At 46.7% G+C, this 25,969-nt stretch overlaps 1 protein-coding gene across 5 annotated transcripts in view; it reads left to right on the top strand.

Annotated features, from left to right (window-relative positions):
* Positions 1-25,969, top strand: part of tnrc6b (trinucleotide repeat containing adaptor 6B) — a 34,683-nt gene that overhangs the window by 5,183 nt on the left and 3,531 nt on the right. The window contains exons 3-21 of one of the 5 annotated variants that reach the window (XM_038301001.1): positions 1,489-1,510; positions 2,351-2,794; positions 3,093-5,888; positions 6,352-6,513; positions 6,655-6,851; positions 7,047-7,118; positions 8,916-9,128; positions 9,304-9,423; positions 9,586-9,711; positions 11,485-11,655; positions 11,980-12,093; positions 12,520-12,739; positions 13,107-13,274; positions 14,009-14,155; positions 14,286-14,444; positions 14,579-14,668; positions 23,755-23,958; positions 24,130-24,197; positions 24,300-24,439. In XM_038301001.1, the coding sequence (XP_038156929.1) occupies positions 1,489-1,510; positions 2,351-2,794; positions 3,093-5,888; positions 6,352-6,513; positions 6,655-6,851; positions 7,047-7,118; positions 8,916-9,128; positions 9,304-9,423; positions 9,586-9,711; positions 11,485-11,655; positions 11,980-12,093; positions 12,520-12,739; positions 13,107-13,274; positions 14,009-14,155; positions 14,286-14,444; positions 14,579-14,668; positions 23,755-23,958; positions 24,130-24,197; positions 24,300-24,439 (5,633 nt within the window). The remainder of the gene's footprint in view (positions 1-1,488; positions 1,511-2,350; positions 2,795-3,092; positions 5,889-6,351; positions 6,514-6,654; positions 6,852-7,046; positions 7,119-8,915; positions 9,129-9,303; positions 9,424-9,585; positions 9,712-11,484; positions 11,656-11,979; positions 12,094-12,519; positions 12,740-13,106; positions 13,275-14,008; positions 14,156-14,285; positions 14,445-14,578; positions 14,669-23,754; positions 23,959-24,129; positions 24,198-24,299; positions 24,440-25,969) is intronic. The other 4 variants (XM_038301003.1, XM_038301002.1, XM_038301004.1 and 1 more) reach the window with 4 other exon arrangements.

Raw genomic sequence — 25,969 nt, 5'->3', positions numbered from 1 at the left:
CAAATCTTCGGAGTTTGCTCAGCTTTTTAGTTGGAGTCATCACTTCCTGGATGGGGTGATGAAGTAAAGCCTCTTTTCCATTGAAAGTACAGAGTTTACGGGGATTTTTCAACCTGCTAAAAATAAGTATTTTGCTCCCTTGCCTGGCAAAGAAAGCTGGGACTAACCCCTCGCTGGCAAGCTGGGAGGCTTCTGTGCTTCCTCTCCTGCGTGTCTGGTGACACCATCACGCTGGTTTAGCATTGATACTGTCACCAGTGTGACAGAAATCATAAAAATAAATAGCGAAGAGCAACATGTTAGGAATGCAGGGCATAGTAAGTATGCTTTATTGTTTTGCTCTGTTATCTTTCCAAATCCCTCTCACCAGCGCTGCTTCATGTTTAACGAATGTAAACAGAGTTGTTCCAGCTTGTTAGATCAGACGTGGCTGGCTTGGTGTGTTGACATCTGTACGTTGCGCGCAATGGTGTCACCTAGTTTAGCGGGACAACCCGCTCTGGTGATCCACAGCATGCCGATGAGAGCCGATGCATTTTTAACACCAGCCGCTCGCTGAGTTGTTTGAGCCGCGTAAACATGCTTCAGTGAGCAGTTCCCTCTGCCACTAAAAGCCGATTGGTCCCGGGTTTAAACCACTTTTTCCGACAGCGTTAAAGGGGTATAAGAGGAGCTTCTGCCATGATAATTCAAAATGAGACGTTTGGTCACGTTTATGTGGGCGATCATTTTTTTTGTTAAACTTTGCCGTTGAATCTTAACTGAGCAGCACGGCCTACAGAGCTAATGTAGCCGACGTTCTGCGGCCCTTTGTGTTCGGCCGGAGTGTCAATCGGTTGCCAACGCTGTTACTACAGAATGCAGCGTACATTAAAATACAAAAAATTTATTCAAAAGTTACATCACTGAATAAAATTAACTTTTTTTTTTAATTGGGGTTGGACAATAAATCAAGTTAAATAAATTAAGTTTTTGGGTACAAAATCAGTGACAAGTATTAAACACAGTCATGTTCCTTCTGTCATCCTTTATCTTTATCCTTGGGCTATATAGGATAAATGACTTGTACTAATCATTACATGCAACTGGACATGGCTCCGGTGTAACGTGGTTTGAGAGCTCAGACAAAAAAAACTGGAAACTGTTTACATTGAAATTTATGGAAATAGGATATACCTAGTAAAGGGTCAAATGTAGTTAGGGATGGGTACCACGTTTTCTTCCTGTTATTTATTGTTCTCTTAAAATATAACTTGCTGGCAGAGACTGTAATAATTAGTTTTTATTCATCTTTAAAAAATAAACTGGGATTTATGCATCGATTTAAAATGTTTGATACCAGTTATTCAGTTGATATGAGAACGTATCGAGAAAGCATTTAATATTGCTGAGGTAGTTTCCTGACATCAAGTTATTTTCTGTATGTTTTGGGTGTATTTTTAAGTATAAAAATTAATTCGGAAACATTTTGTTTTCTTTCCATCATAGGTTGCAGAGCAAAAAAACAAAGGTAAGCAGCATGTCTGTCCGTATACTTGCATGTCACCTTATCTACTTGTGTATCTTGTTCGCATGTTTTTTTTTTTGTGATCATGTTGGTAGTTTGCAATATTAATTTCTTTCTCTAGCATAAATTTTTTGGTTGGGTTTGGTTTCCTTTTAGATTTATAATCTTATTAGAAATGTTGTTTACATTTTGATTCTTTTAAAAGTGAACTCTATCAAATCCATTGGTACTATTGGTAGTTTTTTGAAGAAAAAAAATTAATTGGTACAAGAGCATTTTAATTCAGCTTTGCTGAAATAAATCCCTTAATTGGCTTATTTTAGCCCTATATTTTGGCTTTCCCTAATTTAATAATCTTTTTATCACTTTCAATGGCCTTTCTAATTTTTACTTTTTATGCAATTAGTAACCTGATTTTTTGTGAAACTATTGATTGTTTTAAATTAATGGAAATAATTCAAATTGAAAAACAAAAAAATAAAAACATCAGGTGTTGAATTGATAACACTCGACTGGGTCCAGAGTCAGCTCCAGAAATTGTTTGATGGCGTCTCTGGTTGACTCCATTTATTGGGTTTTGTTTCTACCAGTCGTAGATAATCCCCTACCAGTGCTTCCAGTTTTTCTCATCTTTCTTTCTGCATTGTGCTGATGAAGATTCTCAGTCATCCAGGTCATAGTAATTCCGTGAAAGCTTTTTTAATTCAAATGTCATTGACATTTGAATTGAGAAAGCTTCCTGGAGAGGTAGAGAAACATCTTCAAATCCTGGAAACCAAGTCCAGTGGATTTTTTTTTTTTTTTTACTTTTACGGAATTCTTTCTGCATTGCTTTTCCTCTAGTGACAGACGTGACCAAGCCGGCTGCTGCCCAGTCTCCTGCCACCCAAAGCAGCTCAGCCTCCCCCAGCCCTGGACCCATCCCTGCCACTGCCTCTCCATCTCCAGCGACCTCAGACCCTGGCGGCGCTGCCACCCCGTCTCAGGGCGGCAACAATGCCAAGCGCCTGGCAGTGGCCAACGGACAACCCGCCTCCAACACCAGTTCTTCCTCCACCGCTGGTGGCCTCGGCGCTGCTGGAAACGGCAGTACAGGTAGTGGAGGCGGAACCCAAGCACCTCAGCAGCCATCGCGCTACATGCCGAGAGAAGTGCCACCGCGGTTTCGCTGCCAGCAGGACCATAAAGTGCTACTGAAGAGGGGTCAGCCGCCGCTGTCCTCCATGCTGCTGGGAGGAGGGGGAGGAGGAGGGGATGGCCCAAACCCAAATATGGCTGCTGTCTCAGGTAACAGCAGTGTGCTGTCATGTCCTTCAGGGACAATATTCTGGATGTTTCAGGCTTTAAACTGCTGCATGGAATCTGACGTTCCTGCAGGTCTGCAACATTTCGGCATTTAGGAAGCTGGCCTTTATGAACTGGAGTATGTTCTAGATTGTGTAGATTCAATAAGTAAGGAAACGTAGTGACCCTTCTTTAATTTAAGAAAATAGACAGAAAAATGGAAGGTGTTTTTTTTCATGCGTTGTATTTGCGTTTCTGTTTGACTCCTGCTGATTTTTTTTTTTTTACCTTCTTTTTACAGATTCTGCATCTTCATTGGCTCTCACCTCATCAATTGCTGCTTCTACTTCTAATTATGCAAATTCCATGTGGGGGACAAGCTCAGGCGGCCAGGCTTCCTCTCAGGGCAAGGAGAAAGTCATTGTCGATGGCAACGACTTGGAGGAGTGGCCTAGTATTGCTGGCAGTGACGGAGGAAACGGCGGCAACAGCGGAATGCCTGTGAATAGCATCAGTGCCTCTGGCAACCAACCCTCACTCACTTCCTCATTCTCTTTGCCCAATGAATGTATGCAGTTGTCTAACAGTGCGGCATGGGGGACAACTGCCTCCCAGGGTCAGCTAGGAGGAGGTGCTGCAGTAGCTGCAGCTGGGCCTCTGCTACAGCAGCCCTCCTCACTTTCCAAAGCCCCCGCTGTGCACGGGTCCCATGATGCCAGTGGCCCCGTGGATGGTAGCAGTGGAATTCCAGGTGCCAATTTCAGTCCAAATGCCAACCCTTCAGCCTGGCCTGCTCTGGTGCAGCAGGACAGCCCCGCTGCTTCAGGGGAAGGAGCTCTGACTGCCTTCCATCACCAGGTCTCCGAAGGGTCCGCCAACAACTCTGCTTCCATGGGGCTGGGAGGCGGGGCAGTCGGTGTTCTGGGGGGTCACCCATCTATATCTGTGAATCCGTCAAGCGCCCATCAGCACCAACTTCACCAAATGCAATCCAGAGACAGAGAGGCTGGGGGAGGGAAGTGGGACAGTGAATCAGCCGGACCAAAAATTTCAGGGGGGGAAGGGATTGGGGGAGGAATGGACCATGGTGTTGGAGGAGGCAGGGTTGGTGTGGGAGACCCTAACGTTGCCACCTCCTGGAGAGGCCAACCTTCTTACTCTGCAGCTTACTCCAAAACGGGTGTCTCAAGAACTGACGGATGGGAAGGTGGGGAGAGTGGGAAGTTAGGAGCAGCAGAAGGGGATAAAGGGACATCGGGTTGGGGGTACCCTAGTTCTACTTGTGGCAGTGCTGAAAATGGGGGTAATTGTGGTCAAACCTCCGGGGCAACTCAGGGAGGGTGGGGGTTATCAGTAGTCGGAGCGGATCGAGGGGCTTCTGGTAGTGGTTGGGGAGGCAGCTCTGCTGGCATTGGTGGATCCAATCCAGCACCTGATGAAATGGGAAACTGCAGTAGTAACAGCAGCAGCAGTGGTGGAAGCACTGTGGGCAACCCCCCTACTGCTTCTTCATCATTAACAGCCGCTGCTGCCAACAGAGCCTGGGACAATCAGAAAGGAGAAGGCGAAGTGGGGGAATGGGGCGACGGAGCCAGAGGAAGAGGGGGATCTTCATCTAGCGGTGGGAATTCCAGAAGCGGAAGCATGACTAACAGTAATCGTATTCGCCGACAGGCACCAAACGCTGAAGCTGCCTTACAGAACTTGCTAAGTCGGTCTGATCTGGATCCTCGGGTCCTGTCCAACTCGGGCTGGGGCCAGACACAGATCCGGCAAAACACATCCTGGGATGTTGAGGAACAAGAAGGACCCAACAAGGCTGTACCGCCTTCAGCTTCATCGAAACACCCGGCTGCTCTTGGTGGTCCTACCCAATATTCTAGTGGACCCAGGACCCTAAGCACTGATTCAAAGGGTCCAGGTGTTAGTCCCTCCTTGATTCCTCCCACTGGGTCATCTGGAGAGAGTTGGGAGAGCAGCAGCAGCAACACCAGCAGTAGTGGAGCATCTTTGTCTGGGAGAGCCCCCCCACCTACATCCTCCAACATGAGGCATCTTGGCGTCTCACAATCTGGGCCAGTGACCTCATCTGCACCTGGTCTGGCGTCTGGGATAATGCCGGGAACCCAGGCCAAAGCTACGGGTTGGGTTGGTGGAGGAAATGGTGCCGGGGATAATCTTGATTCCAAGGAATGGGGGAACGAAGAATGGAGAAGTAACAGTCAAGCAGAAAAGGGCGGAGGATGGGGGGACGTTGGGCAGAAAGGTGACTCATCGGGTGGAGGATGGGGAGATGGTCACCATGAAAAAGGAGCAGGGAGTTGGAAAGACATGGGCGGGAGTGATGAGGGAAGTGGGTGGGGATCAAAATCGAAGGTTGGGGCAGGAAAAAACTGGTTGGAGCAAGAATCAAAATCCAGCAGTGGAGGAGGTTGGGGCGATGAGAGGAGAAACGGAGGGCACTCAGGGGGAGATTCAGGTGGAGGTGGCTGGGGGAACTGGGACAGCAGTGCACCCCGGAGGACCTGGGGCACAGGGGGAGGGGGTGGCGGAGGGGGAGGGATGGATGGGGTTGGAGGCATAGGGCCTAAACCCCATCAGGGTTGGAGTGGAGGAAACAAAATGCACCAGATGCCAAACAGCCAGTCGGGCTCCGTCTCAGGCCCACAGGCACAACTGCAACAGCAACAATCACAGCCCCGCAATCAGAATCCACAGCTGCAGCAAGCATTGGACCAAGGGGTTATGCAAGGGGGCGGGGGGAGGAAGCTCGCCTCTCAAGCTCAGACACAGAACCAAAGCTCAGGCTGGACCTCGGGACCTCTTCCTTGCGCCCCCGGAGGTGGCGGCGGACCTGAACCAAGCGGCTGGGAAGAACCCTCCCCGCAGTCTATAAGCAGGAAGAGCGAGATAGATGATGGAACATCAGCATGGGGAGACCCAACCCATTACAACTATAAGCCGGTGAACCTGTGGGATAAAAACAGCGGCTCTGCTAGCCAGCAGCCACATGGACAGAGTCAGGCTCAGCAGCAGCAGCAGCAGCAGGGAGCTCCTGTTCAGCAGCAGCCCAGCCGGCAGGCTGCAGCGCTCACAGGTATCCACCCAACTGTTAATTTGCTTTTATGTTGGTTATTGTTTTTGTTAAACGGCTAAAAATAAATTATGCTTATCCTTCCAGTTATGAGTTATTATATCGTAGTTGCTATATATGTATCTGTATCTACAAACTATTGATCCATTTCTAATATACTAGTGTGTTAACATCACATTTTAAGGCTGTTTTCTAATCAGAGTTTAGTCTATAACTTTGATATCTCCCAAATGCCACTGTTTCCACATCCAGCATCTTTTATGACAGAGGTGGATAAAGGCAAAACAAATCCTCATTGCTTTAATTACTTCAACCTTCCTGTTAGGTGCTGAACATCTTGCTTTCTTATAATTTACTTTTTCTTTTATTAATGTCCTGTGTGTCCCAAAGTAGATTGTCTTTTGAATCTATTTCTGCTAAGCATAAAGCCAGGATTAGGCATGTTAACATTGGTATTTTTCTGCAGAACCTTCAGGCTGGAGTAGCACTTCTCCTGCTAGTCCTTCAGTAGACAACGGTACAGCAGCCTGGGGGAAACCCAATGAAGCTCCCACTGGCTGGGGCGATCCTGATGATACCGGAGGGAAGACGGGATCCTGGGGAAACGCTTCAAACTCAATCAGATCTGGTTAGAAAGTCACACATCTTTAAGAAACATTTGAAAACAGCTGAATAGCAGTTAAAGGAGCCCACCAGTAGGCTTTCTATTTATTATGCTGAATTTAAGCTAGAATTTGTTATAACTTGGATTTTTGATCCTATGCTAAAGCTTCAAAGTCTATGCAAGATGGCTGGGGGGACAAGGAGAGTTCGATGGCAGCTTCACGCCACTCTAGCTGGGAGGATGAAGAAGAAGGCAGCAGTATGTGGAACAGCACAGGTTCCCAAGGAAGTGGCTCATCTTGGGGACAAGGAAGCAATGGAGGCTGGGCTCAAAGTAACCCAGTGAAAAAGACCAGCAGCAAGGTGTGTAACTGCTGGGGGGGGGGGGTGTATTTTTTTAAATTCAAAGTTTAGGTGTTCCAGAAGAAAGATACAAGTCCTTATATCATAGGGAATGTATCACTTCATTTCTGACAAGTGGTTTGGTAAACTGGTTATTGGCAGTCTTTACCTGTATATTATGTAACTCTTGGTGTTTCCACTCTGTTTTCTTATCAGGGTCCTCTAAAGGCTGGAGGGGATTCGTGGATGAGCCCCATCAACAGGCAGTTCTCCAATATGGGAATTCTGGTAAGGCTAAATTTTAATGCAGATACAGCACAGAGCAACAGTTCACCTTCATCACCCTAAGTTCTAATGAACTTCGTCAGGGCTTCGTGTGACGTTTTACAAAGACATACATAACTGAAATTAAAGGGAATAAATTCGATTTTTAAGTGAAAACTCTTTAAAGTATGCTTATCCCCAGTCTCAATCACTGCTGTAAACCACCTATCAGCTGTGGTTTATTTTTCTACCAGATTCAGTTATGAAAATTTAAGCCTGCGTTAACTAGACCATTCCAGATCCTGAAACAGCTTTGACCTAAACGATCCATAGTATCACTGGGTGCATGTTTAGTTCAGTTCAGTTTATTTATATAGAGCTAATTCACAACACGTCATCTCAGGCACTTTACAGTTCACCAGATCATACAATCAAATTGATTCAAAGTTTTCTATCTAAGGAAAACCAGTTGATTGCATCGACTTATTGACTCGAATGCAATCCCTCACACTTAGCGTGCTTGTAGTGACAGTGGAGAGGAAAAACTCCCTCTTAACAAGAAGTGACCTCCAGCAGAACCAGGCTCAGTGTGAGCGGCCATCTGCTGAGGTTGACTGGGGGTTAAGGAGGCAGGAGCAGAGATACAAAAAGCAGCTATTAAAGGCGGCCCCGTCCAGGAAACACACAGCCAGGCAGATGAGCTCTGAGCCAACTCCCATGTCAGAGGATGAAGAGAGCACATCCCGGCAGTCACAGTCAGAGAAACAGGACTACACTGGAAAAAGATGCTGATCTCGAACATCTATAAAGAAAGGTGTTGATGGTCGCAGCACAGCTGATATTTCTCTCCAGGATCGTGTCACAGTCAAACAGGAACAGACCAGATGAAGCTACTATGAGAAAAAGCAGAGAGAACATGACGTTAGAGATTGAACTAACAGATTCTGCAGAATGGAAGAATAGAGATAGAATGATGAAATAGAGGTCCCTATATGTCCTCCAGAAGTCTAAGCCTATAGTAGCATAACTATAGAGATGGCTCAGGATCTATCTCATGTTCTTTCTGTGATTATCGCTCTCCATGCCCAGCCTGTTGGTCCTTGTGGGTCTGCAGTTGGTTTATTCTCTCTATGTTGAGATGATGGATGAAACAGAGCTCTGGGAGATTTTTAGAGAACCTAAAGTGCTGTGTATACTCCCGCAGGAGTGTGACGCAGTTAGCTTGTTGCAGGTGTGAAGCAGATATTTTTGATTTGTGCCCAATTTTGAAGCGTGGTCTCCGCTATGTTATGCCATGCCACAACGCAAGATGGACAATCACAAACTAGCTAGGATTGTGCGTGTCCATGTGTCGGTTTGCTGAGCTTGTTCGCTTTCTACAACCCCTCATCCAGAGCCAGACCACACACATTTCACCTATGAGTGTTCCCGAAAGACTGGCTGTGGCGCTGCGTGTTTTGGCTTTGGGCGCAAACCAACAGACCCTCGCACTGAGCTACAAACTAGCATCCTGTACGGGGTCTGGGATAGTGATATCTGCGTTAACTTTGACGCAGACGACCTGGTTTCTGTGCATAAACCAGGCTTAACCCTGCTTTTAATTCACCATTTTCTCCCTGAGTTTTCCATGGTTTTTCATGCAACACTTTTCTGTTTTGTTTTATTTTTTGTTAAAATTCCACTGAGTTAAAAATGTATCTGTTTTTAAAGTAAAATATGTGGTAGTATGACATGTATTATTGTTTTTTTTTTGTGGCAGTGTACTGGTTTTGTGTGTGATTATAATCCGATTTATTCTCCTCCTCCTCCTCTGTTGGACAGAACGATGATTCCAGTGGCCCAAACATTGACCTGCCTTCAGGTTCTATTCAGGAGAAGAAAATGGAGGCTGAGAAACGAGGCATAGGACTGAATGATTTCAACGGAGACATGAGAAAAGGAGGAAGAGGAGGGGGTCCGAGTGGAGGAGGGATTTATCGCCCTCCTGGGTCCAAAGACCCAGCACAATTGGATGCAGGCTCTTATTATGACAAGGTAATGTTTCAGATCTAATCTAGTTTCTGTCTGTTGTCTTTGTCTAGATAATGTCCCCTCTTGCGATTTCTGCTCTCTTCTTCCTACTTTTTTTCTGCCTCCCCCTTTTCTCCACCTTCCTTTACACCCGTCACTGCTTCCCAAATTGGGCTTCCTATGGCTGTCACTGTGACAGACCTTGCATTTGATCAGTCAGGATGGGTGCCTTGGGGAGGAGGCTCCTTACTCTCTGTACTCACCACCCACTGCCTACAAGCCCCATACCCTCTTCAACCACTCTGTCCCCTTTAGACAAGTAAGATTCCCACTCCTCTTGTTTCTATCCTGTTGTCTTTTTTACCTTTGACTTGTATTATGTATTGTATGTTAAATGTATTCATTAAAGTCTTTCATCCATTGATGTTCCATTCCATTTTCTGTGGAAATGTAGGTTTTCTGACATTTCTTCTGATTGCAGGGCAGTCACAGTATCTTTGGCAATGCTGGAGGAATGTCCCAGTCAAGGCATCAACCAAGTGTCCCCCCAATGAACCAGTCCCCAGGGATGCGAGCACAAGTGCCTCATCAGTTCCTGTCACCTCAGGTAGGCCGCGTTTAACCTCATCTTTTTTTTCTGTTGGCTCTTTTCAACAGTCCAATGAGCGAGAGCTGTCATTGTTTACCCATCAAACCATAGGGGCTTGATGTTATCGCTCGTTTTTTCTGCACTTTGGATTTACGTTGTTCATTAGATCAGAGCATGTTCTGCTTCATGCTCCACTGCTCCGTGATTCTCATTCAGTTTCCGCTGTCCTATTCCCGGGCAGCTATAATCACTGTCCCACCCTTGTCCAATCTGCCACTGAGCTCCTCTGTTCCTCCGCAGTTAGCTAAAATAGCTAGCCCTAGCCAGGTGTAGCCTCTCCTCGCTGATGTTTTTTCCCCATTGGCTTTCTTCTCTCTGCCTTCTCTCCCAGCTCTAGAGGCCTGATTCCCTAGAGGGATCCTCCAAGCTCCCCTTGTCGTTCCTTAGTTCCAGAGGGTGACACAGCTGACAGCCGGTTTTGATTCTGTTTTTTTCTCTGCCAGTGTACTCACACTGCTTTTCTGCTGCTTATGTCTGAGCTCCAGAATGCAGTCTCACCAAGCAACCCTCTGTTAATAATAATAATAATACATTTTATTTAAAAAGGCGCCTTTCTGGACACTCAAGGTCACCGTACAAAACAAAAAGTGTCAGAAAAAATAAAAATTATAATTATAAAAACATTTAAAAATACAGAGGCTGTGACAGTGAAATTTATATTTTTAAAGAGAATAAGCAATCTTGAACAGATGGGTTTTGAGTTGTATTTTAAAATGGAGAATTGAGTCCGTATTTCGAAGTTGGGGTGGTAGAGAGTTCCAGAGGCGGGGGGCAGAGCGGCTGAATGCTCTGCTCCCCATGGTGGTGAGACGGGCGGAGGGGACAGGCAGGTGCAAAGCAGATGAGGATCTAAGAGCACGGGAGGGGGTGGGAACATGCAGGAGGTCTGACAGATATGGGGGGGCAAGATGGTGAAGTGCCTTGAAAGTCATCATGATAATTTTATATTGAATGCGGAACTGTATGGGGAGCCAGTGGAGCTGTCGGAGGACCGGAGTGATGTGGTGGATAGAGGGAGTTCTTGTTATGATTCGAGCAGCTGAGTTCTGGACCAGTTGTAGTTTGTGGAGTGATTTCTGAGGAAGTCCAAAGAGGAGGGAGTTGCAGTAATCTAGTCGGGAGGTGACAAGGCTGTTGTCTGAGTGATTTGTCCCCCAATGTGGGACAGCAGGGTCCCGTACTGGATCACTGATAGACAGAAGTACCACTGAAAGAGAGCTTCATCCAGACCTGGTCTATGGTTCCATCTCTGGGAATCCGGTGAACCTTGGAATGCTGACAGCTTTATTTCTAAAGTAATAAATACTGCAAATCACTTTTTAAATCCATATCCTCCATGATGAGGTGAAACCAACAACCAGCAGACGCCATGATGTTTGAACCTTTCACCTGCTGTGTGAAAAGAGAAACTGGCAAAATGTTTGCAGCTTTTGCATTCCGTGTGAACACACTTTTAAAATTTAGTGTAAAACTTTCGCCTACAGTGGAGAAATGTGCTCTGCTTAAATCAGTCTGAACATTTAAAGGCAGACAAACACAAAATTAGATTTTCAAGAGTCATTTCACACGCTTTGACCTTTTTTTTCTTTTTTTTTTTTTTTCAACCACAATGTCTAAATAGAAAATAAAAGCTACAACATTCATCTATCAAACTGGATGCCTTCTAACAGTTGAAGTCATTGGTTAAAGCTTGTGTTTGTGGTAACAGATTGTCTTCCTGCTTGTCTCTAGGTGCCAGGGTCCATGCTGAAGCCGATGCCCCCTCCCAGTGGCAGTGTGGGAGGTGTTGGTGGCATGGGAGGGGTAGCTGGAGTTGGGGGAGGAGTTTTTGCTCCACAGCTATCCCCTCAGCATCTCGCCATGCTCAGCAGCATCTACCCACCTCAGATCCAGTTGCAGCTGGTGAGAAGCAGCGCTACACACCTGAAAACTGCTGCAGACTCACCTTCTTTTTTTTTTTTTATAGTGGAAACATAAGTTTAATCAGCAGCCGACCCTTTAATTGACAGAAAGATTGAGATGAGAACCAAATGTCTAAAGTCTAACAGAAGTAGTTAAGTTTTGATTTTCTAAAGTACAAAGTTGGGTTTTTATTTTGCATTTTTAGAAATAACAAAGGAAAAGAAATGCCTTTCCCCACCTTCTGCCTAGATTTAATAAAAATTAAGTCAAACATTTATTTTATGAGCTTCCATCTGTGTGTGTTTTTTGTATTTTTCCTCTTAGGCTTGTCAGCTTTTACTGCAGCAGCAGCAGCAACAGCCACCACAGCAACAACAGATACTGCAAAACCAGAGGAAGTTCACACCAAATGTGCGGCAGCAGAATGACCCTCAACAGGTACTACTATGCACCATTTCCTTTTGCAAGGTGTTGCACATGATGGTCGCATTACTGAACCCCTCATCAAGCGTCTCTGGCCGTCATTTGGGCCGGCCGTGTTCTATGATGTTTGTGCTCATCAAGGTTAGGGAGGATCACAGAGCTGTGGGGGATCAGCTGGTCTGTTACCAATGTAGAGCAGCCCTTACTTCATACTTTGTTGCTAGCCTCTTTTTTTAAGCTTGCAAAAGTATTCACACCCCTTGCTCCTTTTCACATTTGTTACATCAAGCTGATAGAATTGTAGAGTTGTTCGATCTCCAGCCAATTGGAGTGCACTTCTGCTACTTTGTAAAGGATTAGAAAAAGGTATAATTCCATCCTGTCTGCTGGTGGAGGTAAACCCTAAAGACTTTCTTCTGTTTTCTTTCTTCATCACCTCAGCTGGCCAGGATAATGGCGGTCCTCCAGCAGCAGAGGCAGCACCAGCAGATCGGAGGCTTAGGCAGCGGCCCTAAGCTCTCCCCCTCCCACCACAGCGGAATGGGTCCAAAGCTTCCTGGAAGTGAAACGTTGCCTCACCCAGGCCTGGGCGGATCAGTGGCCGAGCTGCAGCAGAAAGCGTTTGGACCGTACTCTGGTCAGTCTCTGTTTAATGAAGCAGGTAGTTGACTGAGACATTATTTGTTTACAACAGTCTGAACTGCTGTTCATATTTTTATTAGCTCTGCAAAATGTTAATGGTGTTTCTTAAATCTACTGATTAAAGTAGATAATATAATAAATATTTCAATGAGTTATTTTTATCAAAAGTACCAATTAATGAAGACAAAAAGCTTAAATTTTTTTATTTGTGACTATATCCCTAAAGAAACATTAAAATTCACCACTAGCTGTTAACAAGCATTTTTTTGTCAGAACCTGTGAAAGTTTTGTTTTTAGTGGTTTGCAGCTCCCATCTTTTTTGAATATTTCCATTTATGGATATTATTTTGTTATTTTTTACCTGTTCTCTGTCTTTATGTTCACAGGATTTGGTTCTGCTGTGAACCTTCCGGGTCTGGAACATGGAGCCTCCATGATGGGGGGGCCTGGAGGCATGAAGGACCTAGGGGCTCAGCAGTCCCGTTTTAAATGGATGATGGAGGGAAACTGCTCCCCTGATACTTCCTCACCCGACAACTTGTATCACAAAAATGGTAACAGTCATGTGGCTTTTATTGCTGTTTGTATTCAGTCATAGATGCTCCGTTCAGGATTTCTGCTGCCTATACCGATCACCCATTATTTATGTAGAAAAACTACAACTGGCTGAATCGTAAAATCACTTTTGTCAAAACTTGCAAGCACATTGCAGCCAGTATTCAGTCAAAAAGACAAATAAGGAATTTTACCATTTATTTGGTTAAAACCAGATTCATTTGAATCATTTCCAAAGGTAATGTCTGATTCAAATGAATATGAACATGTCAAATATTAGGTAATAAATCAACATATTGATCCAATCATGTTTGTTTACATTCAGCATGCATTATTCACAGTAGGAACACTTTGAAATGTCCAAGAGGGTCAAATTTAGGGTTAAAGCCATTTGTTTAATGTTCCCTTTATTACTGCAATGCTGTTTTCAGCACTGAAAGCACCTTTAATTGCTGTTGCTGCAACAAACTCACCTTACCTTGATTTACGACTATTTATTGGAGTGGATGGAAAGACTCAGAGCTGTAACTGCAGTATATACGAAGGGGCTGATTAGAAATGTGCACCACACTTTTCAGATTTTTATTTTTTTTTAAAAAAGTACTTAATTTTTCTTCCAGAATATCTTAGATTGTTTGTAACATGTTGAAATGTTACACATAATATGCATTTCCAATGTGGTTTGTGAACCATCTGGTATTAAATGATGACGCATGTATCTTCTGCCTGTCAGGTCCTGTCACCCCGATAAAGATGCCAGGAAGCTCACCTTACTCCCAGTTTGACATAGTGGGTGGTGATGGACCGAGTGACAACTGGCATCGCACCCCTGGCAACAAGATGGGTGCCAAGACTACCAACACACCAAGCTGGCCTCCTGGTGAGTGATTCCACAAGGTTTAAATAGGATAGAAACCGAAAGGCTTCCTTTACGACCATAAATGGACTTCCTGCCTGCCTGGTTGCACCGTTTGCATCTCAAACGGCGTACATGATTGTTCCTGCTGTAGAGTTCCAGCCTGGGGTGCCATGGAAAGGAATCGATCGTGTTGATCCAGAGTCTGATCCATACATGACGCCTGGGAGCATGATGGGAAATGCAGTTTCCCCCGGTCTCAACGACAGCGAGCACCAGTTGTTACAAGACAATACCGGTATAGCTTTGAATGGTAGCACACATTCAAGATGTTTATGTTATGATTCCTTTGGTTTTTATTTCAATTTTACATGCATTTAATTTACAAACTAATTCATTGTTCAGTTTGCAGTCACGTTATAGTAACTGGTTGCATCTTTTATGCAGATTCCACCCCTCCCCTGAACACCTTGCTGCCTTCACCTGGTGCCTGGCCCTACAGTGCCTCAGACATCCTTAACAATGCACACAACTCAGGTAAGAAAAAAAAATGGAAGAAAACACATTTATTTTGGATTTTAGTTTCTGTCTTCTCTGGTGTCGTTTTCACAACCCTTTTGCATCTACAGGTGCTGGTCATAAAATTAGAATATCATGAAAAAGTAGATTGATTTCAGTAATTCCATTTAAAAAGTGAAACTTGTATATTATATTCATACATTACATACAAACTCATATATTTCAGATGTTTATTTTGTTTAATTTTGATGATTACAAATGACAACAAATGAAAATCTCAAATTCATCATATCAGAAAATTAGAATATTGTGAAAAGGTTCAAAATTGATGGCCCCTGGTGCCACACTCTAATCAGCTAATTAACTCAAACCACCTGCAAAAGCCTTTAAATGGTCTTTCAGTCTAGTTCTATAGGCTACACAATCATGGGGAAGACTGCTGACTTGACAGTTGTCCAAAAGACGACCATCGACACCTTGCACAAGGAGGGCAAGACACAAAAGGTCATCGCTAAAGAGGCTGGCTGTTCACAGAGCTCAGTGTCCAAGCACATTAATAGAGAGGCGAAGGGAAGGAAAAGATGTGGTCGAAAAAAGTGTACAAGCAAGAGAGATAACCGCACCCTGGAGAGGATTGTGAAACAAAACCCATTCAAAAATGTGGGGGAGATTCACAAAGAGTGGACTGCAGCTGGAGTGAGTGCTTCAAGAACCACCACACACAGACGTATGAAAGACATGGGTTTCTGCTGTCGCATTCCTTGTGTCAAGCCACTCTTGAACCACAGACAGCGTCAGAAGCGTCTTGCCTGGGCTAAAGAGAAACAGGACTGGACTGCTGGTGAGTGGTCCAAAGTCATGTTCTCTGATGAAAGTAAATTTTGCATTTCCTTTGGAAATCAAGGTCCCAGAGTCTGGAGGAAAAGAAGAGAGGCACTTCATCCACGTTGCTTGAAGTCCAGTGTAAAGTTTCCACAGTCAGTGATGGTTTGGGGTGCCATGTCATCTGCTGGTGTTGGTCCATTGTGTTTTCTGAGGTCCAGGGTCAACGCAGCCACATACCAGGAAGTTTTAGAGCACTTCATGCTTCCTGCAGCTGACCAACTTTTTGGAGATGCAGATTTCATTTTCCAACAGGACTTGGCACCTGCACACAGTGCCAAAGCTACCAGTACCTGGTTGAAGGACCATGGTATCCCTGTTCTTAATTGGCCAGCAAACTCTCCTGACCTTAACCCCATAGAAAATCTATGGGGTATTGTGACGAAGAAGATGCAATACACCAGACCCAACAATTCAGAAGAGCTAAAAGCCACGATTAGAGCAACCTGGGCTATCATAACACCTGAGCAGTGCCACAGACTGATCGACTCCATGCCACGCCGCATTGCTGCAGTAATACAGGCCAAAGGAGGCCCAACTAAATACTGAGTGCTGTACATGCTCATACTTTTCATGTTCATACTTTTCAGTTGGCCAACATTTCTATAAATCCTTTGTTTTTATTGGTCTTCAGTAATATTCTAATTTTCTGATATGATGAATTTGAGATTTTCATTTGTTGTCATTTGTAATCATCAAAATTAAACAAAATAAACATCTGAAATATATGAGTTTGTATGTAATGTATGAATATAATATACAAGTTTCACTTTTTAAATGGAATTACTGAAATCAATCTACTTTTTCATGATATTCTAATTTTATGACCAGCACCTGTATTGCTACGTTCACACAGCAGCCTGAAGTGATCTGATCTTTTCATGACAGTCTGAACAACATGTATCAGATTTTTTTTTTCAATGTGACCCAGGCCACTTGGCTGTGTGGTCCTGAATCTGATACACATCTGATCTTTTCAAATGGTACCTGTGTCTGAACGGCTAGGTCGCATTTATCCGACCTCTACGCCATTAATGCACCAAAGGTCACTATTCTGCATCTTGCTACCCAGAAGCAGCAAGAAAAACCACCCCCATGTTGGACGAAAATGCAGGGAGAAGCTTTTATTTTCAACCATCTTGAAAGATTGTGTTAATGGAGTGGCTGAAATGAAATGGAATATTGCAAGGTGCTCTCCTGCACTACCATCCACGTTTACTTCAGTAAACACAGAGCATGCTTGCTTGTGACTTCATTGTCTCCTGTACTGCGCATGCGGGACCCTTAAATAGTATGAATTTAGTTCATACAGGAGATCACATACAGGTCGCATATATTTGGAAATTTGAACAGCCACACAAAAGAATGGGATTTAACAAAAAATCGGAATTGAGCATTAAGCCTTTAACCAATCTAAAGTAGTATATTAGAATCCTAGAAAAGTATCACAGCTTGAATAAAGGGGAGGTTCACAATAATCGTTCAGATTTCTGCCACAAATTTCATTAAATGAAACGAAGGCAGCGTAAGATTAAAAAAAATCACAGCTTACAGTGTTTACGTTGGATGCAAAAATAACTAAGGTTAAATCAAACTGTCCAGTTTCATCGTCTTTTTATTTTATTAACCATGGTGTTCACTTATTGATTTCTATGCCTTGCTCTGAAGTTCTATTTCATCCCTACTGACCGCCAGAGGGCGGTGCTGAAAGCACTGAACGTTCCCTTCGGGCATGCGCAGTTCGTGTAATTATACCAACAGAGTCACACCTGTGACACCGGATGACCACTCAGAAGCTATATAGCCTGGTGTCATCCTTTGCTCTGCTCCTTTTTTCTTCTCGCAAGCGGTTCGCTAACTTCCCCGTTGTCTGAAGCCCCTGTCTCTTGACCGGAGTTGCGGTTCTATTTCATCCCTACTGAGCGCCAGAGGGCGGTGCTGAAAGCACTGAATGTTCCCTTCGGGCATGCGCAGTTCGAGTAATTATACCAACAGAGTCACACCTGTGACACCGGATGACCACTCAGAAGCTATATAGCCTGGTGTCATCCTTTGCTCTGCTCCTTTTTTCTTCTCGCAAGCGGTTCGCTAACTTCCCCGTTGTCTGAAGCCCCTGTCTCTTGACCGGAGTTGCGGTTCTATTTCATCCCTACTGACCGCCAGAGGGCGGTGCTGAAAGCACTGAATGTTCCCTTCGGGCATGCGCAGTTCGAGTAATTATACCAACAGAGTCACACCTGTGACACCGGATGACCACTCAGAAGCTATATAGCCTGGTGTCATCCTTTGCTCTGCTCCTTTTTTCTTCTCGCAAGCGGTTCGCTAACTTCCCCGTTGTCTGAAGCCCCTGTCTCTTGACCGGAGTTGCGGTTATTCTCCGCCCTCCCAGGGCTGCAACGGGTCGATTCTGAGGATTACGGAAGGTAAGTGAGTTGTTTGCTGGTGATGGTAGCGTCCGCGCCCCCTCTCCCGGCTCACGACTTTAGCTTTTTAGCTACAGCTTCGTGCTGTTTTGTTTCGAACTGGTGACGGCAGCGTTTTCGCCCCTACTCCCAGTGTGAATAACTTCACTGCCGAAGTTATATACGGCTAACGTAGTTAGCTTCTTTAGTTTGTTGGTGTTATACCTGGTGACGGCAGCGGTTTTCGCCCCCTCTCCCAGTATATTCCCTACTTTTGCATCCTTTTTTTCACCGGTCTGTGCTGCTATAATTACTGACGGCCGCGGTTTTCGCCCCCTCTCCCAACCAAGTGTGGTCTACTTCGTTTGCCGAAGTTGGAGACGGCTAACGTTGTTAGCCTTTTTTGGTTTGTTTGCAGCCTTCTTCATCGGTCTGCTTAGTTATAAATGGTGACGGCAGCGTTTTCGCCCCCTCTCCCGATTTTCGATAACTTTCTGTTCTTTAAGCCTTGTCGGCCTTCGACATGGATGGCTCTCACAGCTGCATGGATTGTGGGGCTGCCCTGCAGGCAGAGGATGGCCACGACCTGTGCCCTACCTGCCTTGGACATGAGCACCTTTTGGAGGCGCTGTCTGAGAACCCCTGTATGAACTGCAGCTTTATGCCCCATGCAGTGAGGGTGGCCCGGTTGGCCCAGTTGTGCCCCCAGGAGGGCTCGGACCTTCCGCCCTCTGGGCAGGTGGTTCCCCACAAGCGTTCTAAGCGCCGTGGTGGGACCACAGCATCTGTGCCCCTCCCCCGGAGGAAGCGGGCCAAACCTGACCAGGGCCTGTCCACAAGGGTGGAGCAGTTGTCAGCAGAGCTGGCAGAGATGAAGTCCTTGTTGCAGACACGGCAATCTGATCCCTCGCTCCCAGTGGTTGGGCTCTCTTCCGCACCAATGCCCGAGCTGGTTGTAGAGGATGACGTTATCTCTCTGGCTGCTTCCGCTTCTCATTTTAGAGATGAGGAGGAGGCAGGGTCCTCTCAAGCCTCTGAGGCTGGTTCATTTTCATCTCAGAGTGCGGTTGGAGAGGCCGGTGACGGTTCCATGCGGGAGGTCATGTCTATGGCCCTGAAGCAGCTGCAGCTGGAACTCCCACAAGGAGAGGCATCCAGCTCCGGCAGTGCCTTTTTCAGACGTGGAAGGGCTCCTACTCCTTTTTCTGTACCTCCATCAGAGGAGTACTTGAAGGAGTTCCACGCCTGTTGGCGGGAACCGAGAGCGCTGTCGCGTCTCTCATCGGATGGTCGTGTATTAGCTGCCATGCATGAGTCGGTGAAGGCCGGCCTGGACCGTATGCCAGCAATTGAACCAGCTGTTGCTTCACTGATTGTGTCACCAGATGAAGCCCTGCGTCCTGATGTCCGGTGCCCGCGGACTCAATGTCGGATTACAGATGACCTCCTCTGTAAGGCGTACAATGCAGGAGCGCGTGCTGGCCGCCTTGGCAATACTCTGGCACACCTCATGTTTGCCCTGTCTGCATCTGTTCAGGACACTGGTGGTGCAAGTGCGGCGATGGGTTATAGTGACGCAGCGCTGCAGGCCTTCGCGCTGATGACCAGAGAGCTTGGACGGGTCATGTCTTTCCTTGTCCAAGCTCGTAGACAGGTCTGGTTGGCACAGTCTCCTCTGACTGAAGCATGCCGTAGGACCCTCAGGGGTGTCCCGGTTGTACCAGGGGAGCTGTTTGGATCAGCTGCCTTGGAGGCGCTGGAACGGACTGCTCAGGCACGTCAGACTAGCCAACAGCTTTCCGGCCTTCGCAGGAGCATACCTGCCTTTCCCCAGCGTTCGGGCCGCCCTGCCACTACCCCCAGTGTTCAGCCACGACCTCAGACCGGTGGCAGACCTGTTGGTTCCTATCCCCATGATGTGCGGCAGAGACCGAGGAGGGACTTTCGTGAGCCAGTCTGCCGCCCTGCTAGACAGACCCGGGCCTCAAATCCTGGACGCCCTCCCCCCAGAGCCCCCAGGGGCCGTGGGGATAGAAGATGATACCACCGGGCCAGCCGTCGGACATTTTTCCCATCAGCAGCTGAATTTCTGGGCTGCTCATGCCGTAGATCCATGGGTGGTTGCCACCTTAACCAATGGCTACAGGCTCCAGTTCCGACGGCGGCCCCCCCTCTCACACCGGGTCAAGATGACTGTCATCACAGACCCGGTGAAATCTCAGGCACTAGACCAGGAGCTTTCCGCCCTCCTGGGCAAGGGGGCAATCGAGTCTGTAGATCCTCTGCGGCAACCCAGAGGCTACTACTCCACATACTTCCTTGTGGCCAAGAAGACCGGCGGTTTTCGCCCCATTTTAGATCTAAGGGGACTGAATCGGTACCTGAAGGTCCTTCCCTTCCACATGCTCACCATAACAGAGGTCCTTCAGACCATTGTGGCGGGAGATTGGTTTAGATCAGTAGATCTGACAGACGCCTACTTTCACTTGCCTATTGCGGCAGAACATCGCAGTTTTCTCAGGTTCGCCTATCGGGGGCGCCATTGGCAATTCCGGGTGCTCCCATTCGGGCTCTCCCTTTCCCCGAGGGTGTTTACTCGATGCGTGAAAGCAGCCCTCTCTCCTCTACAGGCCTCCGGAGTCAGGATTCTGCCATACCTGGACGATTGGCTTCTTTGTGCTCCCTCTCAGGTAGCTGCCTCTCGGGATACATCCCAGCTTCTACTTCATGTGTCACTGTTAGGCCTCAAAGTCAACTTGGCAAAGAGTTGTCTTGTTCCATCTCAGACAACCACCTTTCTTGGGATGCATCTGGACTCTGCTACCATGATGGCCCGTCCATCTGTTCACAGGGTGGACGACATACTCCAGCTTGTCCGTCGATTCAGACTGGGCAGGGAGTTTCCCTACATCATCTTCCTGCGAATGCTGGGCAAACTGACATCAGTCACTCGTGTCGTGCCCTTAGGGCTGCTCCTTCTGCGTCCTTTGCAGCGATGGCTCAACAGCTTTCGCCTAGACGCCAGGCTGCACAGGCATCGCAGGCTAATGGTGACCAGGAGCTGCCTCCATGCCCTAGCTCCTTGGCGAGACGGGACCCTTTTGTCCAGTGGTGTTCAAATGGGGCTAGTAGTGTGTCGAAGGGAGGTGGTCACCACGGATGCCAGCCTCATGGGCTGGGGTGCCGTGTGGCAACACAGAGCTGTTCGGGGTCTTTGGGACCCAAGGGAGCGCACCGAACACATAAATGTGCTGGAGCTGCGGGCTGTGCACATGGCCCTCAGGTGCCTTCTGCCCCACCTAGAGGGAAGGCACGTGCTGATTCGGACAGACAACACCTCTGTTGTTTATCATATAAACCACCAAGGTGGCACCAGGTCAGCACGTCTCTTGAAGGTGTCGAGGGATCTCCTGGAATGGGCGTTTCCCCGTCTGTGTACCCTGCGCGCAGCGTATCTGCCAGGACGGCAGAACCAGGTTGCGGACTCTCTATCCCGCCAGGCACCTGCTCCGGGAGAGTGGTCTCTTCACTGCGACGTAGTGCGCATAATCTGGAACCTCTTTGGGCAGGCAGAGGTAGATCTGTTCGCCACAGAGGAGTCGACCCATTGCCCCCTATGGTATTCCCTAACCGGGATGGCGGGCGCACTGGGCCAGGATGCACTGGCTCATCCATGGCCGCAGGTTCTCCTGTATGCCTTTCCACCCCTCTCACTGATTTGGCTGACTCTACGGAGGGTTCTCGAGCAGGGCCACAGAGTGTTGCTGGTAGCTCCGTTCTGGCCAGCGCGGCCGTGGTTCCCGCTGCTTTGGAGTCTGTGTCACGGTACTCCATGGCGTCTTCCAGCAAGGAGGGATCTGCTGTCTCAGTTGGGGGGACAGATATGGCACCCCAACCCTCAACGTCTCCAGCTGTGGGCATGGCCCCTGGGAGGCTGACTGGGTGTTCAGACACCGTGAGACACACCGTATTGAGTGCTAGGGCTTCCTCCACTCGGCTGCAGTATGCTAACAGATGGCGCGTCTTTTCTCAGTGGTGCTCTGCCCACAATGAGAACCCAGTTTCCTGCTCGGTGCCCACTATTTTGGAGTTCCTCCAGTCTCTCCTTGATAAGGGCCGCTCTCCTTCGACCCTTAAAGTGTATGTTGCAGCAATTTCATGTCTTCACCGAACTGTTGACAACCGTACAGTGGGGCGCCATGAACTGGTTTCACTTTTTTTGCGTGGTGCTCGTAGGTTGTGCCAGCAGCCAGCCCCACGAGCCCCAGATTGGGATCTGCCGTTGGTTCTCACAGCTCTGTGCCACCCTACATTCGAGCCTTTGGCACAAGCAGAACTCAAGTGGCTTTCCTGCAAGACTGCTTTCCTAATAGCTATCGTCTCAGCTAAGAGGGTCAGCGAGCTACATGCTCTTTCTGTCAGCCCTAGGTGTATCAGGTGGAATCCAGATGGCTCTGGTGTTACCCTGTGGCCTAATACTGCGTTTGTGCCTAAGGTGTTGTCTCCTTTTTACCGTAACCAGCCATTGCGGCTGGCTCGGTTTCAGCCTCAATCTGGTACAACTGAGAATGAGTCTGAGTTGTTGTGCCCAGTAAGAGCGTTGGAGGCCTACATTGCAGCCACCGCCAATCTGAGATGCTCGGACCAGCTTTTCCTATGCTATGGGGGTCCAAGGTTAGGCTGTCCTCTTTCTAAACAGCGTCTGTCCCATTGGATTGTGAGTGTCATCTGCCACGCCTACGCTGCAGGTCACTGCTCCCTGCCAGTCGGTGTGAGAGCACATTCCACCAGGAGCGTCACCGCTTCCCGGGCTGCTTTGAGAGGGGTTCCGCTGGAAGCTATATGTGCTGATGCTTCATGGCCTTCCCCAACCACCTTCACCAGGTTCTACAGTGTCAATGTGGCTGCCCCTCATCCCCTGGGTCAGGTCCTTTTACAAGGTTCTGCTGGGCCTCCTCTGTGAGGTATGTGCTCAGGATTCCTTGTGACATCGTTGGCATTAGTCATTCAGTGCTTTCAGCACCGCCCTCTGGCGGTCAGTAGGGATGAAATAGAACGAAAGTTACGTATGTAACTACGGTTCTATGAATCCCGGATGACCGCCAGACCTTCTCTGTCACTCAGAATCCTTGCTTTTGCGAGAAGATTCTGTAGGAGCAGAGCAAAGGATGACACCAGGCTATATAGCTTCTGAGTGGTCATCCGGTGTCACAGGTGTGACTCTGTTGGTATAATTACTCGAACTGCGCATGCCCGAAGGGAACATTCAGTGCTTTCAGCACCGCCCTCTGGCGGTCATCCGGGATTCATAGAACCGTAGTTACATACGTAACTTTCCTTTGCAGTGCAGAAAAATAATATTTAAAATCACTGGCTGCATTCTGAATCACAAACCAAGCAGATGAAAACTCCTTTTCACCAGTGAAAAACTCTTTTGGTTTCTTCAATTCAGTTTTTATGCAGCCTCGTTGCATGCCTAAAAAGTAGCCATTATTTGATCATACTTGAATAAATTTGCTCATAAAGATTTAGTGGTAAAAATAGAGAAATGTAAATAACTTTGATGTTTTAAATCTTTTTAGTTCAGTTTTAGTTTCTATCCGTAGTTGAATAATTGTTGCAGGGAGCTGACGTGATGCGTCCAAAGCATAAAGCTGTTTTTATTTATTATTATAATTATGTGTGTGTGATCTCTGTAAGTTTGGAAAATCTCTTGACAAATCTAGTATCTTTAGAATGAACCAGCCTTTAGTCTCTTGTGTTTTGGGTGTTTTAATGATGATTAGTTTGTCCCTCAAAGTCTCTCTGGTTTTCTTGCAGCAAAGTACACAGAGTACAAGACCAGCTGGCCCCCAGAACCTCCAGGACACAAGTCTTGGAAAGCCAGCCGTGGCAGCAGCCAGGCCCAGTTATCCCGTCCACCTCCCGGCCTCGCCAGTCAGAAGCAGGCCTCTCCCTCCCCTTGGTCAGGAGGCGCTCCTCGCTCGGCTGGAAGAGGATGGGGAAGCGGCTCGAGCAACACTGGTAAAACTACCCTGCATGATGTTTGGGTTGTACTTTTTCTTTTTTTCTTAATCAAGATCTTGTTCATGTGACACCAGAACGATGAAGTCAACTTTCATTTATAAGTGTTAAAATGATTCATGTAGCCAATGAAAGCAGTCGTGATTGCAGCGGCTCGTTTCCTCTTTGCAGGCTCAGCCTGGAGTGACGGAAGCTCTCGGGAAAGCTGCTGGTTGGTGCTCAGTAACCTCACACCCCAGGTACAGTGAAATTTACTCTGAAGGCACCTACAGGAAAAAAAACCTCTGAGCTTGTATCCAAACCTAGACTCTAGAATGATAGATCCTTGTGTACGTCTGCAGATCGACGGTTCCACTCTGAGGACCATCTGCATGCAGCACGGACCCCTGCTGACCTTTCACCTCGGCCTGACCCAAGGCACTGCTCTGATTCGCTACTGCTCCAAACAGGAGGCAGCCAAGGCCCAGAGTGCACTCCACATGTAAGGCTGGGGGGGGGGGGGGGGGGGGGCATGGATTAGTTGAGCATTGCTCAGGTCATTCATTTATGACTAAGGTTTTCAACTACTTGAGAAACAATGGTCCTCTACTGTGATGGGCACCATAGATCTTCATTTTTGTCTGTGAAGCATTACAATTTTAGCAACTACAGCCTTTGGTATATACAACTGGGTTTTATGTGACAGACCAACATGTTGTGATGTGTTGCATAATTACGCTGTCAAAGAAACTGCGATGCAAGGTTTCCTGAAAAAGTTAATACAGCGTTTTAAGGTAATTTGTTACTACTAGAGTTTCTAGGTGTACATCTTTACCAGGATGTCTACATAAAGTTAAAAACAATGAATCTGGATGGAAATGTAGTTATTTTCCTGGCCTGGATTTAACCATAACCCTTCTCCAACCATATTCAAATCAAAGATGTTTTTTTTTGATGACCAGCTTCTACACCATCTTAGAATCTGCTGTTCTTAAACTGGGTCTAATTTAGAAACTAAATAAGTTTACTTCTAAACTTGAAACTTTCAGCCACAAAACGAAAACTAGATTTCTGAAGCTCTGATCCTTCACAGTGATACTTTATTTGAATAAAGTATGGATTATTTTTCCCGTTCTTGTTGGGTCAACATATCTATTCATGTCTTTTTATGACAGGACTTGTAATGGAGATAATAAAAATTATTGAATAACTTTATTGATCTCACAATGGAGAAACTTACCTCTGCATTTAACTCATGCCCTTGGGGAGCAGTGGGCTTCGGCGCCCAGGGAGCAGTGTGGGGTTAAGGGTCTTTGCTCAGAGACACCAGAGTGGCAGTCTGTGGGAGTGGGGCTCAAACTCAGAACCTCAGGATTCCAAGCTCTATGATCTAACCACTAAGCGAATCCATTGTTTTTTCTTTCTAAAGCAAACAATTGAATAATTAGTAGAAAAGGTAGAAAATCATTTCCAATAAGCTCACAGTTTGCAACCTATTAAGAACGTTTCAATTGATAAAAAATTACTTTCAATATTTATGGAAATTTTATGCATTTAATGCATAAAAACAGGAAGAAAAAACATCTGAAGCTGACATCTTTAGATCACTTTTACCGTTTAAATCAATGGGCGTTTCTCAATATGCGTTCTTGAGCGTTCTCGTGTGCTCGTGTACTCGTGACACGTCATCAGCCTCAGCCCGAGTACCGTTCCAATTCTCAAGAACGCCAGATCGAGAACGCATCAAATCCCCGGATGTTGTTCTCGCCCCGCCCTCTTTATCGAGCATGCATCAGAGCAGACTTGTGCGTTCTTCAGACTGACCCCTTCCCCAGAATGCCCCGCGGCCGCAGCTTGATTCCAGACAGCGCTCACAGTGTTAAGTTAAACATTCCCTTTTCTGCTGCTGTTGTTCTTCAAAAGTACGTTTTGAAATCGTTTGAGGCGATAACATTATACATTTAAGCCTCCCTGTGTGGTCTGTTTACAGAGTTAGTGCGAAATAATAAAAAAAAAGTCCGACGTTGAGCGG

The sequence above is a fragment of the Cyprinodon tularosa genome, unplaced genomic scaffold (genome assembly GCF_016077235.1).
Source record: "Cyprinodon tularosa strain WSP-4 unplaced genomic scaffold, ASM1607723v1 ctg46, whole genome shotgun sequence".
NCBI lineage: Eukaryota > Metazoa > Chordata > Actinopteri > Cyprinodontiformes > Cyprinodontidae > Cyprinodon > Cyprinodon tularosa.
The sequence above is the reverse complement of the archived record's forward strand: the minus strand, read 5'-3'. Positions and strand labels throughout refer to the sequence as shown.